The sequence below is a fragment of the Crocodylus porosus genome, unplaced genomic scaffold, assembly GCF_001723895.1.
Source record: "Crocodylus porosus isolate Cpor-Errol unplaced genomic scaffold, CroPor_comp1, whole genome shotgun sequence".
Taxonomy (NCBI): domain Eukaryota; kingdom Metazoa; phylum Chordata; order Crocodylia; family Crocodylidae; genus Crocodylus; species Crocodylus porosus.
The window spans coordinates 6,636,933-6,649,895 of NW_017728934.1; the positions used below are offsets into that span (position 1 = coordinate 6,636,933).

The window sequence follows — 12,963 nt, forward strand, 5'->3', positions numbered from 1 at the left end:
TATGAAACCTGGCAGTGGTACGCATTAACAAATTTATCATAATTACTTTATATGATAAAAATTTGCCGGTGGTACTTAAGGTTGTATTGTTTTAAATTGGTGGTGTGCAATCTGTCAGAGTTTGGGAACCGCTGACGTAGGCTTGCCATGGCATGGACAATGCTGGAAGGCCCCCAGAGGATACTCAGGATGGAAATCTCTCTGATGCAAGAAATTCCCCAGACCTCTTGCCCACTTTTGTTTCTCTTCCAGATGCCTCCCAGCCTGCCATGCCCTTCTCCTTTAGGTAATGTCCCATGGAACACAGTGAGATCGGTAGTGGCCATGGAACAGAGCGGGGAGGGTCGGGGGGGCTGGCAGGGGTCCCCCCATGGTCCCCTCCCCCACCCTTCCTGCCCCTAGTACTTACCAACTCACAGTCAGGTGCAGCTCCCTGCTGCAGCCACCGGGGACTGCCTGAATCATTGAAGCTCTCCAAATCTTTTCTGAAGATTTGGAGAGCTTTGAATTGATTCGGACCTTTTAACTGGTCCCCTAATTCGATTCAGATTCGGAGATCAGGCCAAATCTCCTCTGAATCAAATCACCACCCGAAGCTTCATGCAGCACTAATAGCTCTATTACACTCAGTGTCTGCTGGACCGGACTCTTTCATTAGTCTTCATCTAGACCAGCCCTTACAGGGGACCAAGTGCAAGAATTATCTAGACTAAGTCGTTATTGCCTTCCATCTTGTGCAGTCTCTGCACAGTTCCCATTCTGTCCCAGTTGCATTTTATACTTTGTTTGCACTGGTGTAAGTGACTACAAAGGTGACAGGGTAATGAGAAACGAGCTTTTCATGCCTCACCAATTCTGTGGGGAGTTTCCTAGCATGATTTTATACTGTTACTCCCTTAATTCATTACCATAACAACACATATTGCCCCAAATACATGCATGTGTCACCCTTTGTACTTAAAGAGTCTGCCAGAGAGTTCTGCTTGATGACTTCCAGGAAAAAGACACAGTAAACAGTGCAGAGCTGGTTGACTCACTGTTTTGATGAAAAAAATGTTGATCAAAAATGTTCTTTTAAGCCATATAAATATTTGCCCTGAAGACCTTCACTGCAGTAGAAACTTCCTGGGTTTTTTTCCTGATTAAAAACAGGAGCAACAATTTTCAGGGGAAAGCTGGTTATCTTTTTAACATTCTATTTCCATTTTTGGATAAACACCATATTTTGACTTCAGAGACAAACACTTTTTCTTTCATTTGTTGCTAAAAATATTCCATGTACAATTATCAGCTTATTTCTCTCCCCCCACCCAATTTTCTATGAAAAATAGTCATTTTTCAACTACCCTGTAAAGAAAGGTTTACACAGGATGTTTATACCATTGCCTAGGTAGAAAGGAAATCTCGCTGACCTGTCTAAGTACTTATATGGCTTATTACGGTAATTTCTGAGTGCTTTACAATCTTGATTGCATTTAACCTCACAATCTTCAGCTCTGAGATAGGGAAGTGCTGTTATCTCCACTTTGTAGATGGAGGCAGAGAGCCCTGGTAGCTTGTCCCGGGGAACACTGGAAGTCATAGGATCGTGGCATTATAGACAAGTGGGACTGGAAGGGACCCACAAAGATCATCTAGTTCAACCCCCTGCCTATCTGAACCATCCCAAGAACAAAGACAAACCCCTAAGTGATTACCAAAGTTATATCGTTAGCCCAGTCACACAACCACAAGACATAGCGCTCTAACCTGCCACAGGGGGACAACAGTGGTCAGTGTCCTGCTGCTCTGAGGGTTGATAAAATATTCTTGAGCGATCCAAGGAACAAGGCCAGGCCCCCCTAATACAGAGGAAGGCAAGCCCCGCACCTACGACTGTGTCCCCATGTACATGCACGTGCGGTTTGTGGCACCTCAAACCTCTTTGTGGTGTGACAAACCACATCTGTGGAACATTAAAACATGCCCTGCGCTGCAAATTTGCAGCGTGGGGCGAAATTTGCTACCAGGATTTCTGAATAGCAAACCCCTCCCCCCCACCAGAAAAAAACAGTGTGGCGCACACAAAAATTGCATGAGTCGGAACAAATGGAGGGTTTGGTCCTCCAGTGAGATGCTCTAGTTGCTGGCCAGAGTGTCTCTAATGCTCCATTTGTGCCCCAGATGCTCCAGCACTGTGGGAGCTGGGAGGATCTGGGCAAGGGCAGTTTGCCCAAAGTGGGACAATGTGTCACACAACAAAGTGCTCGTGCACGGGCGTGCACTGCAGCACGAAGTAGTGGCACAAATCTGCGTTGCTACTATTTGTGCTGTTGCAAGCACATGCTCCTGCTCATCTGGACATGGTCATTTCAATCCATGCCATACCAATCTGATCATGAGATCAAGTCAGCAATGGAGCAGAGAACTAAACATTGGTCTTTTGAGTCCCAGGTTTGTGGTATAACCTCTGGACCATGCTTTCTCTCTCTGCAAGCTACTCAAGTTTGAGTTTTATGAAAACTTAAGAGGAAGAGTGCACAGTATTCAAGGCACAAGATAACTAGGGTTTGAGCAAGTGTTTCAGCTGTCTAAACAGAACTAAACGGCTGGAGTTTTATTCTGCTCTGGAGGGAAATGCAGCTAACAAGATGTGTAGGGATGAACTGAAGATAACCTGGCCATTGTGAGCCTAAGGTTCAGCGAAGCTGGTGTTATTAATGGCAATGCAGGATGTGAGAAGTGGAGAGGGGTTTAGGAGGAAAAATGCAAAGCATGATTGTAGCCACGCTTGCCTAGAGGTGGAGACAAGGACCCTGACAGGCACGCAGGAATGGATGCGAGAACTACCAGTGTAGAAGAGAGGATGAACATTAACATTTTATTGACATCATAATGGGGGATTTCAGTATTAGAAATGCACTAAGTCAGGAGTTCCCAAACTGTGGTACGCATACCTCTGAGGGAGAAATTGTGTAATGGTGGATTTAATTTTCATTATATTAATAATTGACATTTAAGGAGTTAAAGTATAAAACACGTGTTGGGAGGGGTATGCAGGCAGCTGGTAAATCTGGAAGGGGGTGTGCAATAAAAAAAGTTTGGGAACCTCAGTACTAAGTCATTATCAAACCTGCAGTCTCAGGGGTGAGTGAAAGGGGCCTGTTGGCATTCCATGCTACCCAGGGCAATTTGCAGAGCATTCCCCACACTGCAAGGATGCAAGAGTGTCTTTGGGTGCTTTGTTAGGTCTACAGTAGATGTTCCACATCTTGGGGCTTGCAGTTCCTTTGGGAAACTATTCTCAAGCTTCTGGATCTCATTAGCAGGAAGATTTTCTGGATATTCATCCTAACTTTCCCCTTTCTACATTTTCCTTATTTCAACTCTGTATCTCACACTCGCTTTCCCTACCATTCCTCCCCTTCAGTATTTGCAGGGGCTAGTTCTCATCCCCCGGTCCCATGTGAAGTCATTTAGCCAAACACCATAGATCTAATTTTTCATTATCTTGGCAGGCCTTCTGTTTTGTTGCTATTCTGTGGCTGTATCTCTTCCACTTTGGCAGGCTGATTTAAAGCAGCATCCTAGTCAGGGTAGCACCAGAATCACAGAGTGGCCTTTACCCTCCATGCTCTGGGAGTGCAGTACTACTTGCTCTAAGTGTTCAGCTTTACAAGCCCCCGCGGGTTGGCTGTCACTCTCACCCTTTTATCTCAGGGCAAGTCTTACGCCACCATACATTTTGTTCACTTGCGCACTGCTTTGGAAAGTGGCCAGGTTTGGCAATAGGGATGTACTTTGTGAATCTGGGGAGGAGCGCACATGTGTTAATCTGAGCTCAGCTGGGTTACATCTCAATGATATCACTCTGACTCCATCCAGAACACTGCTATCTTGAAGAGTCTCAACAAGAGCCTTCCTAGTTGGCATCTCGACAGCTACCAAGTGGAGGCACCAGAGTTAAGATCCACAGAATGAGCCCATGGCAGAGCCAGAGATAGGAGCAGAATTAGATGGCCATAAGGGCTCCTGGGCGCAACCTCTTGGTGCACAATGCTTCTCCAAAGGCTCATTCCTTTTCGTTATCTTGTATTAAATAGAGTAACTTGTGCCTGTCACTGTCAGGCGTGGCATTTTACAGTTACCAAGACAGGTTTCCTAATACATCCAGAGTGTCAAAGCGGGGTAATGCCTTGCCTGTCACTGAGCCATGGGCATTGTCAGTCTAGGAAACTGATTTTATGATTTTTTTCCTTGAAGAGAATTTTAGCCACTTTCCATCCAAGTCTTGGAATAGTCCCCCTGCTTGTCTCTTTGGCCATGAAGATGAAGCTGGTTGCAAGTGATCAGGGGCTGGGGATTTTGCTTTGAGATCCAGGTAGCAGGTTCACTGGCTTGTCTGCTTTTGCAAGTCCTGTTTCTCCGCTCAGCGTTAAGATTTGCTCCACTCTCCTCCAGGATTCATTTCTGCTAGGGGTTAGGCCAGATTCTAAGTAGATTTTAGGAGCAAAGATCAGCCTGCTGAACTTTAAAAATTGTTAAGTAATAATTAACAGGAGGAAACAACATAATTGCCACAGAGGTCTAAATTTATTTCCCACCCCCCTTTGCTCCATGTCCTGCACAGTGGGAGTGTTACCACCAGCTACAGGTATGTGTGTGTGTGGGGAGCGGGATGACACTTGTTCTTTAAGAATCTATTGCAGAAGGGTGTGCAACGCTGTCTTTCAAGGGTCAAAGTTCAACACAGAGCAGCACTGACGCAGAGCAAAGCTGGGTAAACTTGGCGGGCAAGACTTGGCTAGGGGCCCAAAACTTCCTGCAACTCCATTGGCTCACCCTTGGCACTGGCCAAGTGTTTGCTTTGTACCATGGGGAAAGTTCAAAATCCCCAGAGATAGTAGAATCAAAATCCTCTGTGATCCTGAATCCTTAACTCTGTGAGGGCTTATCACCACTTGATCCTCCCCGTCATCTCGATGACCCCCAGATGAGAGCTCTGCTGGGGCATTTGGCAGCCAAACCACCTGAGCAGGAGATGGGGTTGCACCATGAATGTAATGCTGTTCTTTCAAGTGCCCCCACTGGTACTTTAGCTAGTCCGATTTATTTATCATGATACCTAAGCTCTCTGTCCACTAGTCAAATCTATGTAGTTCCTCACAGGTGTCTCTTGCACCCTGGCCTTGTGGCACTGTGATCCAGAGGCTACCACCTATGGCCCAAATGGCCCTTGTTCAAGCCTTAGGGCTTTTAATCATGACCTCAAGGGGGACTGGTGTCACCTTAGTCAGGGGGCCCATGTGCCCCCCCAGCAACCAGTCAGCAACCAGGGGTTCCCCCATTGCCAATTTTGCCAACTGTGGGGGGGTGGGGAAATCCCCCACAGCCAATCATATTGGTCAGGAAGTGGCGGCGGTGCTCCCACTCCCCAGTGCTTGCAGGGAGGGCACCAGCGCTCACACCTGCCCCCCCACCCTCCGCACCCATCACCTAAGCAGGGAGTGCAGCTTGTCAGGGCATGCACCAGTGCTCTCAGGGGGTGCACGTGCTCTATGCGCCGCCACTGCATGACCTCCTTACATCCCTATGTCCATGACCATACTGTAAGCTGTAGGCTTCCAGCCCTGGCCCTGGCCCACTGATTTGGGCCCAGCTGTCTTGGCCTCAGCCCTCTCTGGGCATTTGATATCTGAGGCCCTCAGCCCAGCCCTACACCTTGTCTCAGCCCCCCTCCCAGCATCCTTGGCCCAGGACAAGGCTGCTCTCACTTCTGCCCTGGAAGTACATGCCATAGCCTTGCAGTTTCCTCTCCCCACCAGTCTGAGCTGGCAGCTCCTCTCCTTCAGGCTTCGAGGCTGCACTGTCCTTCTGCCCCAGGAACCCGGGTTTATATCCCCTGGGCTCCTCCCCTCCAGCCTGGTATGCTTTTGGCCAGCTGCAGGTATGTCCCTTCACCTTAATGCGCAGCTTACTGTGCCTTCTCTCCTGCACCGAATTCCTGTTCAGCTACCTGGGGCTCTTTCTGCTGCTTTTTCTACTCTTCCTTAAAGTATCAGAAGCCCTTGGCTCCCTGTTACAAGTGGGTGCAGCAGAGAATAAAGGCAACAGCCCTTCTTTTCTGCTGTGTTGAGCAGGGGTCCCAAATGTATGTGAAAAACTGGCAGTCTTGATCATCTAGTAGGTTTTTGTAGAGCAGCCTTGTTTCCATGGATCAGTCCAGGCCTTCCTTTGAAGATGGTCCTGATGAGTTTGCACTTTGCTTCCCTCTGGCCACAGAAGGCTGTGCCTGGGGTTCAATGACAGATGCATCTCATTAGGAGGATTATTATCCTTGTAGCAGCTGTCTTCCCTAGGACTGAAAGAACTTCTAATGGACTTGCTAGCGGACACCTCACAGATCCATGTGGCTGAACCGGGATGAGGTGGTGTAATAGCATCACAGGGAACTACACTCTTATAAAACCAGGGAAGGCTGAAGAGCACCACTGTAACCAGCTTCCAGAGAAAGTACACTCCAAGGAGCTCTTTCTCAGCTTGCTTTAAAAATCCAGTTGAAATCCTAGAGTCTCCCTGGGGAAATAATTTGGTAGTGCCCTATAACAGAGACACACCCAATAGCACTGAGCCCATTATGTGGAACTGATCATGGACTTGATCTGGGATACTACGTCCAAAGGTGTTCCACAGAAACTGGCAAGCTGGAGGTATGCTGGGTGCTGCTGAGTTATTTTGAAATATGGCTCCTTGATACCAGATCATAGGTAGGGACCTACTGAAATCGCAGTGCAAGCGTGCTCTGCAGTGGCTCCTTTAATTTTGGAGTTTCCTGGGTGTGCTTCCCTGCTCTCACAGGTGATTGGCAGAAGGGCCTCGCTATTTGCTCCTGATCAATGAGGAGGAGAAAACCATAGTTTTAAATATGGGGCAGTTTTTGCCCCCTGGCCAGTCAGCAGCAAGCAGCCAATCAATGGCAGGAGGCAAAAACCACACCATAGTTAAAACCGTGGTTTTTGCGTCCCCGCTGATCAGGAGTGAGTGGCGAATGGTGAGCAGTGGGGCCCCTCCAGCAGTCAGGGGTAGAGACAAGGGTAGGGACACATGAGGGAAACTGCAAGATTAAAGGAGCTGCCATGCAGCACATTTCTGCCACAATTTTGGTAGGTCCCTAGTCGTAGGAAACAGATTTCAGGAAATGATGATACAAAATCTGGTGGGTTCTGTGTTAGAAGTATCTGTAAGTGGAAGACCTGAGCAAATAAAGGAGTGAGTGGCAGGAACACCCTGCCATCTCATTGTGTCTGGTGGCACTGCCTGCACCTGTGACAGTTACTCTGAGATACACCAGGATAGCATCATCCAAGGAAGCTGCGCTTACTGTAAAAAACTGGGACGGTGCTAACAATAACAAGGAGGTTGGCATCATTTGACATGGCCTTCTACTATCAATACAAGGAGAGGATCCAGCCCTTACTTAGTATGTAAAGGGATTATATAACTTAGGTGTCTGTGACAGGACTGGACCCAGTGACCCAGAGAGGTTCCTTCCAATCACATGAGTCTTCTTTCCACATCTGCATCCCATACAAGGGAGGATTCTCTGGGGGAAATCAACCAGTACGCTATATGACTGGGTGTAAAATTGCAGCTGCATTGTCAAACACATTCCCTCCCCTGCTTCTAAGAAGCTCTTTCTGTGCTTGTGCCCAGCACCATGAATCACAAGCAAGAATAAAAAGGAAACCAATTCAGATCCCTTACATCACATGCTCCCAGCAGATCCCTCTGCTTAGGATCCTCAGAGGGAAATTCTAAATCGGAGATGGCACAGGGACCACAGCCATAAAGCCTACATCAGAGAGCAAAATCCCTTTGCGAAATGTCACTGGGATGGTTCTACAGCTGGGGTGGGCCAAATTTGGTCTGTGGGTTGGATCTGGGCCATGGGTGGACAACTGCCAAGTTGCCAACTCATTGGGTCTGGCCCATGGGTGACTGGCAGCTCTGACCTCTGTTTGGTGCCGAACAGGTGGGACTCCTTCCACCTGGCAGCATCAGCCCTTGATGCGGTGGCATCAGCTGTGGCCCTGGGCAGAGCTTTCACTGTGCCAGGAGGGAGGTGGTTTCAGCTGTGGATGCTGCTGGCAGGTTTGGGAGCCCCAACGCAGAACCTACCAGCGATATCCACAGCTGATGCTGCCGCTCTCCTGGCATGGTGGAAGCTTCTGCCTGGAGCCCTGACCCAGAACCTGCTGGCGGCATCAGCTGTTGACCTAGGCAGGAGCTTCTGCTGTGCTGGGTGGATGGCAGCAGCAGCTGCGGACACCACCGGCCGGCTCCATGTCGGGGCTCCAGAACTTGCTGGCTGCACGATGGAAGTCCCTGTCTGGGACCACAGCTGAGCATCAGGGCTCCCGGTGAGCTACAACTCCAGCTGGGTTCTGGAGGGAAGGTGGGGGAAGGGAGAGACAGAGAAGAGATGAGACAAGCCAAGCCGAGAAAAGAAGAGACGAGAAGGGAGATGGATGTGGCCTTCAACAAGTCCCCAAACGTCATTAAGAGGCCCTCCAGCTGCAATAATTGCCCACACCTGTTCCACAGGAAACTGCAGCCAAGTAAAACTCTAAACACAAATATGGATTCACTCTTTTGTCAAAGGATGGGGACAATCTCACCAATAGAGTAGAAAAAGCCCTTTCCCACCTTAGACTTTGTGCCCACTCTCTTGCTGTGGTCCCCAAATTCTGGTTCATTTCCATCTTCTGCAGGGATAGCAGATGCTGCACATTTGGCACCTACCAGCTCTCCCTCAGGCCTTGCTTTCACTTGAAGGTTAATTCAGATGACGGTGATGTGAAGAGTGATTCCAGAGCAGGCCAGGTGCCTACTCCAGCAGACTATAGGCTCCCTAGGAAGGGGAGGCGTAGCAGAGTGACAGTAGTACTGGCTGACTCTGTTGCCCACACTCAGCCTCTCCTAGAAGCCTGGAAGTCAAATGGTAGAGCAGCAGTCTTGGTCTCCAAAGCCCTCCAGGAAGGAGCAGGAAGCCACTGGAGGGTCTGGGGCTGTCACTGCAAAGGCTGATGTGTTTCATGGGCACTGGCCCCAGCTGGATCATACCCTGGAGCTGTTCCCCAGCTCCAGAACTTGCTCACAGGGTTTGCTGGTCCAAATCCCCAGTCTGTAATTCCAGGCTGGGGTGCTTTCCCTCCAACTCTGCTGAGCGCGCCATGTCTTCCCAGCTGGTGTTTACCTGCTCTTTCAGCTGGAAGGGGATGTGTTTGGAGCCTGTGTGCATGGATTAGTGTAATGAGGCTGCCAGTACTGCAAGCTCCATTAGGGGCACCGTTGCCACCACAACAAGCTGTAAAACAAACATGGGTGCTTCTGGGAGCCTGGATACAGAGAGGGAGGGTGCAGCACTGGACTTGACAGTAAGGAGATGGAGGGGAGGTAGCACTTCAGGTCTAGACCCAGGGGCAGGGGAGCAGTGCTCTGGCATATACCTGCCTCTGTCGGAGCTGAAGCAAACACCCTTTGACAACCCCAATGCCCTCCATCTCCTACCTAGCCTGCCTGCCCCAGTTTCCTCTCGCAGACAAGTCCTGTCTACTGCCCATCCACTGGCCATGTCCTATACCCCTCTGATGCCTAAGGCATGCAGACTGCACCTGAAGTCTAAAGTCACATATGAAGCATGTGCAACAGGGTAAAATATTTAATAGACTCTTTTGGACTTGTAATAGACTCATTTAATAGACTCATCTTCCGATGATTTTCACAGTGTCATGCAAAGAGCAGCACAGGCGTTGGTAGTTCTGAGCCAGCTCCCAAGAGCCCATGCCCCCTTCACTTCCAAAGTAGCCCAGTCTTCACCTCACTGTGCAGCCTTCACCAGGTGGCTACACATCGCATCTTCCTTTCATAAACTGCCTTAATATAGCTAGAGACTGTTTGGTTGCTGCACTCCACCCCAGAAGTGGCTGCAATTCAGGACAGGATATGATTTCTATATACCCCTCACCTAGCTCATGTGGGGTGCAGGGTGGGGGGAAGGGGTGGGGGAGGCGTGTCTCTGCTGCTGATTGTAAAGCACTGTAAGATCTTTGGCTGGAAGTTCCTGCCAGGAAGTGCTTTCTCCCAGGTCCTGTCCCATCCGCTTGTCCTGTGTTTGTTATTTCAGTGGCAAGCTGGTATCTCCAAAGTGGAAGAATTTCAAGGGTCTGAGGTTGCTTTGCCGAGATAAAATCCGCCTCAATAATGCCATCTGGAGAGCCTGGTATATTCAGTGTGAGTACAAGGGTTTAGGCCCTTGGAGGGCACTGAATCCTCTCCAAAGTTGTCTCATTTCACCAGGGAGATTGAGGGGTGGGATTCATGGACACGAAGAGGTTCTCTCTTGAAGGGCTGATGGACAAATTCTCATCCCACAAGAGGGACTCCTGAAGGGGGACTGTTTGGGTGCCGTGGAGGGGTCCTCTCCCAGGATGGAGTGGGGGAAGGAGGGCATTGCTGTGGCACATAAACTGTGACTCTGCTCTTTGGTGCGGTAGATGTAGAGCGAAGGAAGAACCCTGTGTGCGGGTTTGTGACTCCCCTGGAAGGCTCTGAGGCTGATGAGCACCGAAAACCAGAGGTATGTGCCTGGTGGCTCTTCCTAGCCACCTGGAGAGGGGCCTACACCTGGAGCAGCCAATGGATTGTGGGCTGAGAGCCAACAGCTCCTGGGGCAGTGTGTGTCGATGGGATGAGAGCTCCTCCACTACACCCACGTTCCAGTTTCCAATACATTTCTTACATGAAAATGGTCTCTGTTCTGATCCAGGACAGCCAGCCCTGGATCCTGAGCAACCAGATGGAGCCATGCTGTGCTCCAGGCACAGGACAGGCAGGGATGTCTGGATCAAGCTTCTCCTAGCTGAGAGCATTGTAGTGGGCAGAGCAGGAGCCCTGGGTGTGGGGGAGCTCCCAGCTACTCCAGCCCCTGCCTCTCCCAGCAGTGGGTGCTGTAGGAAAGGATGCACTGGAGGGAGCTCTCAGCCTCTGCTGTGCTGGCCTTTCTACTAGGCAGGAGTGTGTTATGATGTGTGTGTCGGTTGTGTCCCACTAGGCTGTTGTGCTGGAAGGGAATTACTGGAAGCGCCGGATTGAGGTGGTGATGAAGGAGTATCACAAGTGGAGGATTTACTACAAGAAACGGGTCAGCTGCTCCCTTCTTTGTTGTGCCCCTGGTTCTGCTTGGACTGTAAAGGCAGCGATGGGCCCTTGCAGGTTGGGGCACAGCCCGTAACGCCATGGGATGTGCCAGAAGTGTCTGAAGCCAGAGCTGATCCCTCAGGCAGAGCTCTTGGCCACCTCAAGCCCTTTGCCATGGTAAAGTCTAATGGCAGACTAGAGAGCTAGGACAACGCATAACTGACACTGAGCAGAGCAGATGGCAGAAGCCCCATTGCTGCAGATGCAGAGGGAAAGTCCCTGGAGGCCACAGTTTTCCACAGTCTGCTTGCCCTACAGAGTCAGCTTTATCTAGCCTCCCCAAGTCTGCCTGCAATATAGTCACCAGGGCTGTGGTGGGGCCTGCAGCTGCACTTCAACCACTCACCCCATGAGCGGAAATCGGCTCCCCCAGAAACTGCCTTGTGCTATGTGAAGTCCTGGTGCCACCTAGTGCTTATGTTGGGTTACGGTGCCCATTTGTCTGACCGTCCCGCTTGGATGCGGTACGGCTGGCAGGAGCTGGGGGACGAGCCTTGTTCCCTTCTGCTTCCTGGCTGCAGTGTTTGGTCTAGTACAGCCAGAACTGCTGCCAAAGGAGGGCACGGTGTGGCTGTGATCTGTGATGGCCCCCATCCATTCCCTAGGCATACCAGTTGTGTTCCCATTGGAGCCCATGGGAGTTTGCCATTAGCATCCAAGGGGAAAGAATCAATCCCTCTTAGAGGATAAGAACAAATAAAGAATTACACCATGGTACAACTCCACAGTGTGAGGGGCTTGGGATCACAGCGTGGTTGGTAACGCCTAGGGTTAACCACTGAGATGAGGGTGGTAATGCCTGGGGTTAGCCACTGAGATGAGGGTGACCAAAGGGCTTGTCATGAGAGTGATGGCTCAGTCTCCATCTAGCTGCATGATGGCTCTCAGCAGACCTGAGCCTGAATTTAGCTCTGCCCAGAGGCTCTCTTGCCCTGGGTGCATTCCCACACTGCGGGCTGCTTAGGATGCACTGCCCAGGTGGGTGCTCCCTGTATGATTCATGTACCATTCACACCAGCCCTGAGGAGGGCCTAACAGACAGTGTTTCCTTCCAGCTCCGAAAGTCCAGCCGGGAGGGAGAGCTCTTCAGTCCTAAGCAGGTGAGTGTCCCGTGGCACTGGCCTGTGCAGGAGGGAGGAATATGAAGTGGGGGCTGGGTTGCAGTGGGTGAAGTGGCTCTTTGCTTTAGATCTGCCGTGTTACCAACTCCCATGATTTGATCACTGATCATTTGTGAAATAGCTGGTGGCTTCTTAAAACTTGCCCTCCCAGAAGCAGGGGCCCAGCTTTGTTTAATTTTATAAAATAGTTTGTAGCCTTGTGGTTGTGGAGGAATGCCGGAAAATGCGATTCCACAAGGTGCAAACAGTCCCAACCAACGATTACATTTTGAATCATCTCATGGTTGTTCAGCCAGCCTCATGATTTAGGGAGATCTAGCTCTTGACTTTTGAACTTTTAATTGGTGATGCTGGATCCTTGCTCTGAGGAGCGGTCAGGGTTACAAAGGGTTAAAGTTCAAGATGTTCAAACCACTTGATTGGCTAAGTCCCATACACAGCACATTGGTGCTGGTAGGGGAGGCATTTCTCCAGCTTCCTGGGATTGTCTCTAGGAATGGTTTGAAGTCTAGACAGATCCATGGGGGATCTGGGGACAGGGACAGACTAGGCACTTGGTCTCCCTGCTTGCTCTCCACTTGGTCTGTGGAAAAATGGCATCTGA

The 12,963-nt window shown here is 50.1% G+C and overlaps 1 protein-coding gene across 1 annotated transcript in view; it reads left to right on the top strand.

Annotated features, from left to right (window-relative positions):
- MLXIPL (MLX interacting protein like) overlaps positions 1-12,963 on the top strand; it is a 39,883-nt gene that overhangs the window by 4,442 nt on the left and 22,478 nt on the right. The window contains exons 2-5 of the mRNA XM_019546411.1: positions 10,166-10,272; positions 10,536-10,618; positions 11,093-11,182; positions 12,294-12,338. Coding sequence (XP_019401956.1) covers positions 10,166-10,272; positions 10,536-10,618; positions 11,093-11,182; positions 12,294-12,338 — 325 coding nt within the window. The remainder of the gene's footprint in view (positions 1-10,165; positions 10,273-10,535; positions 10,619-11,092; positions 11,183-12,293; positions 12,339-12,963) is intronic.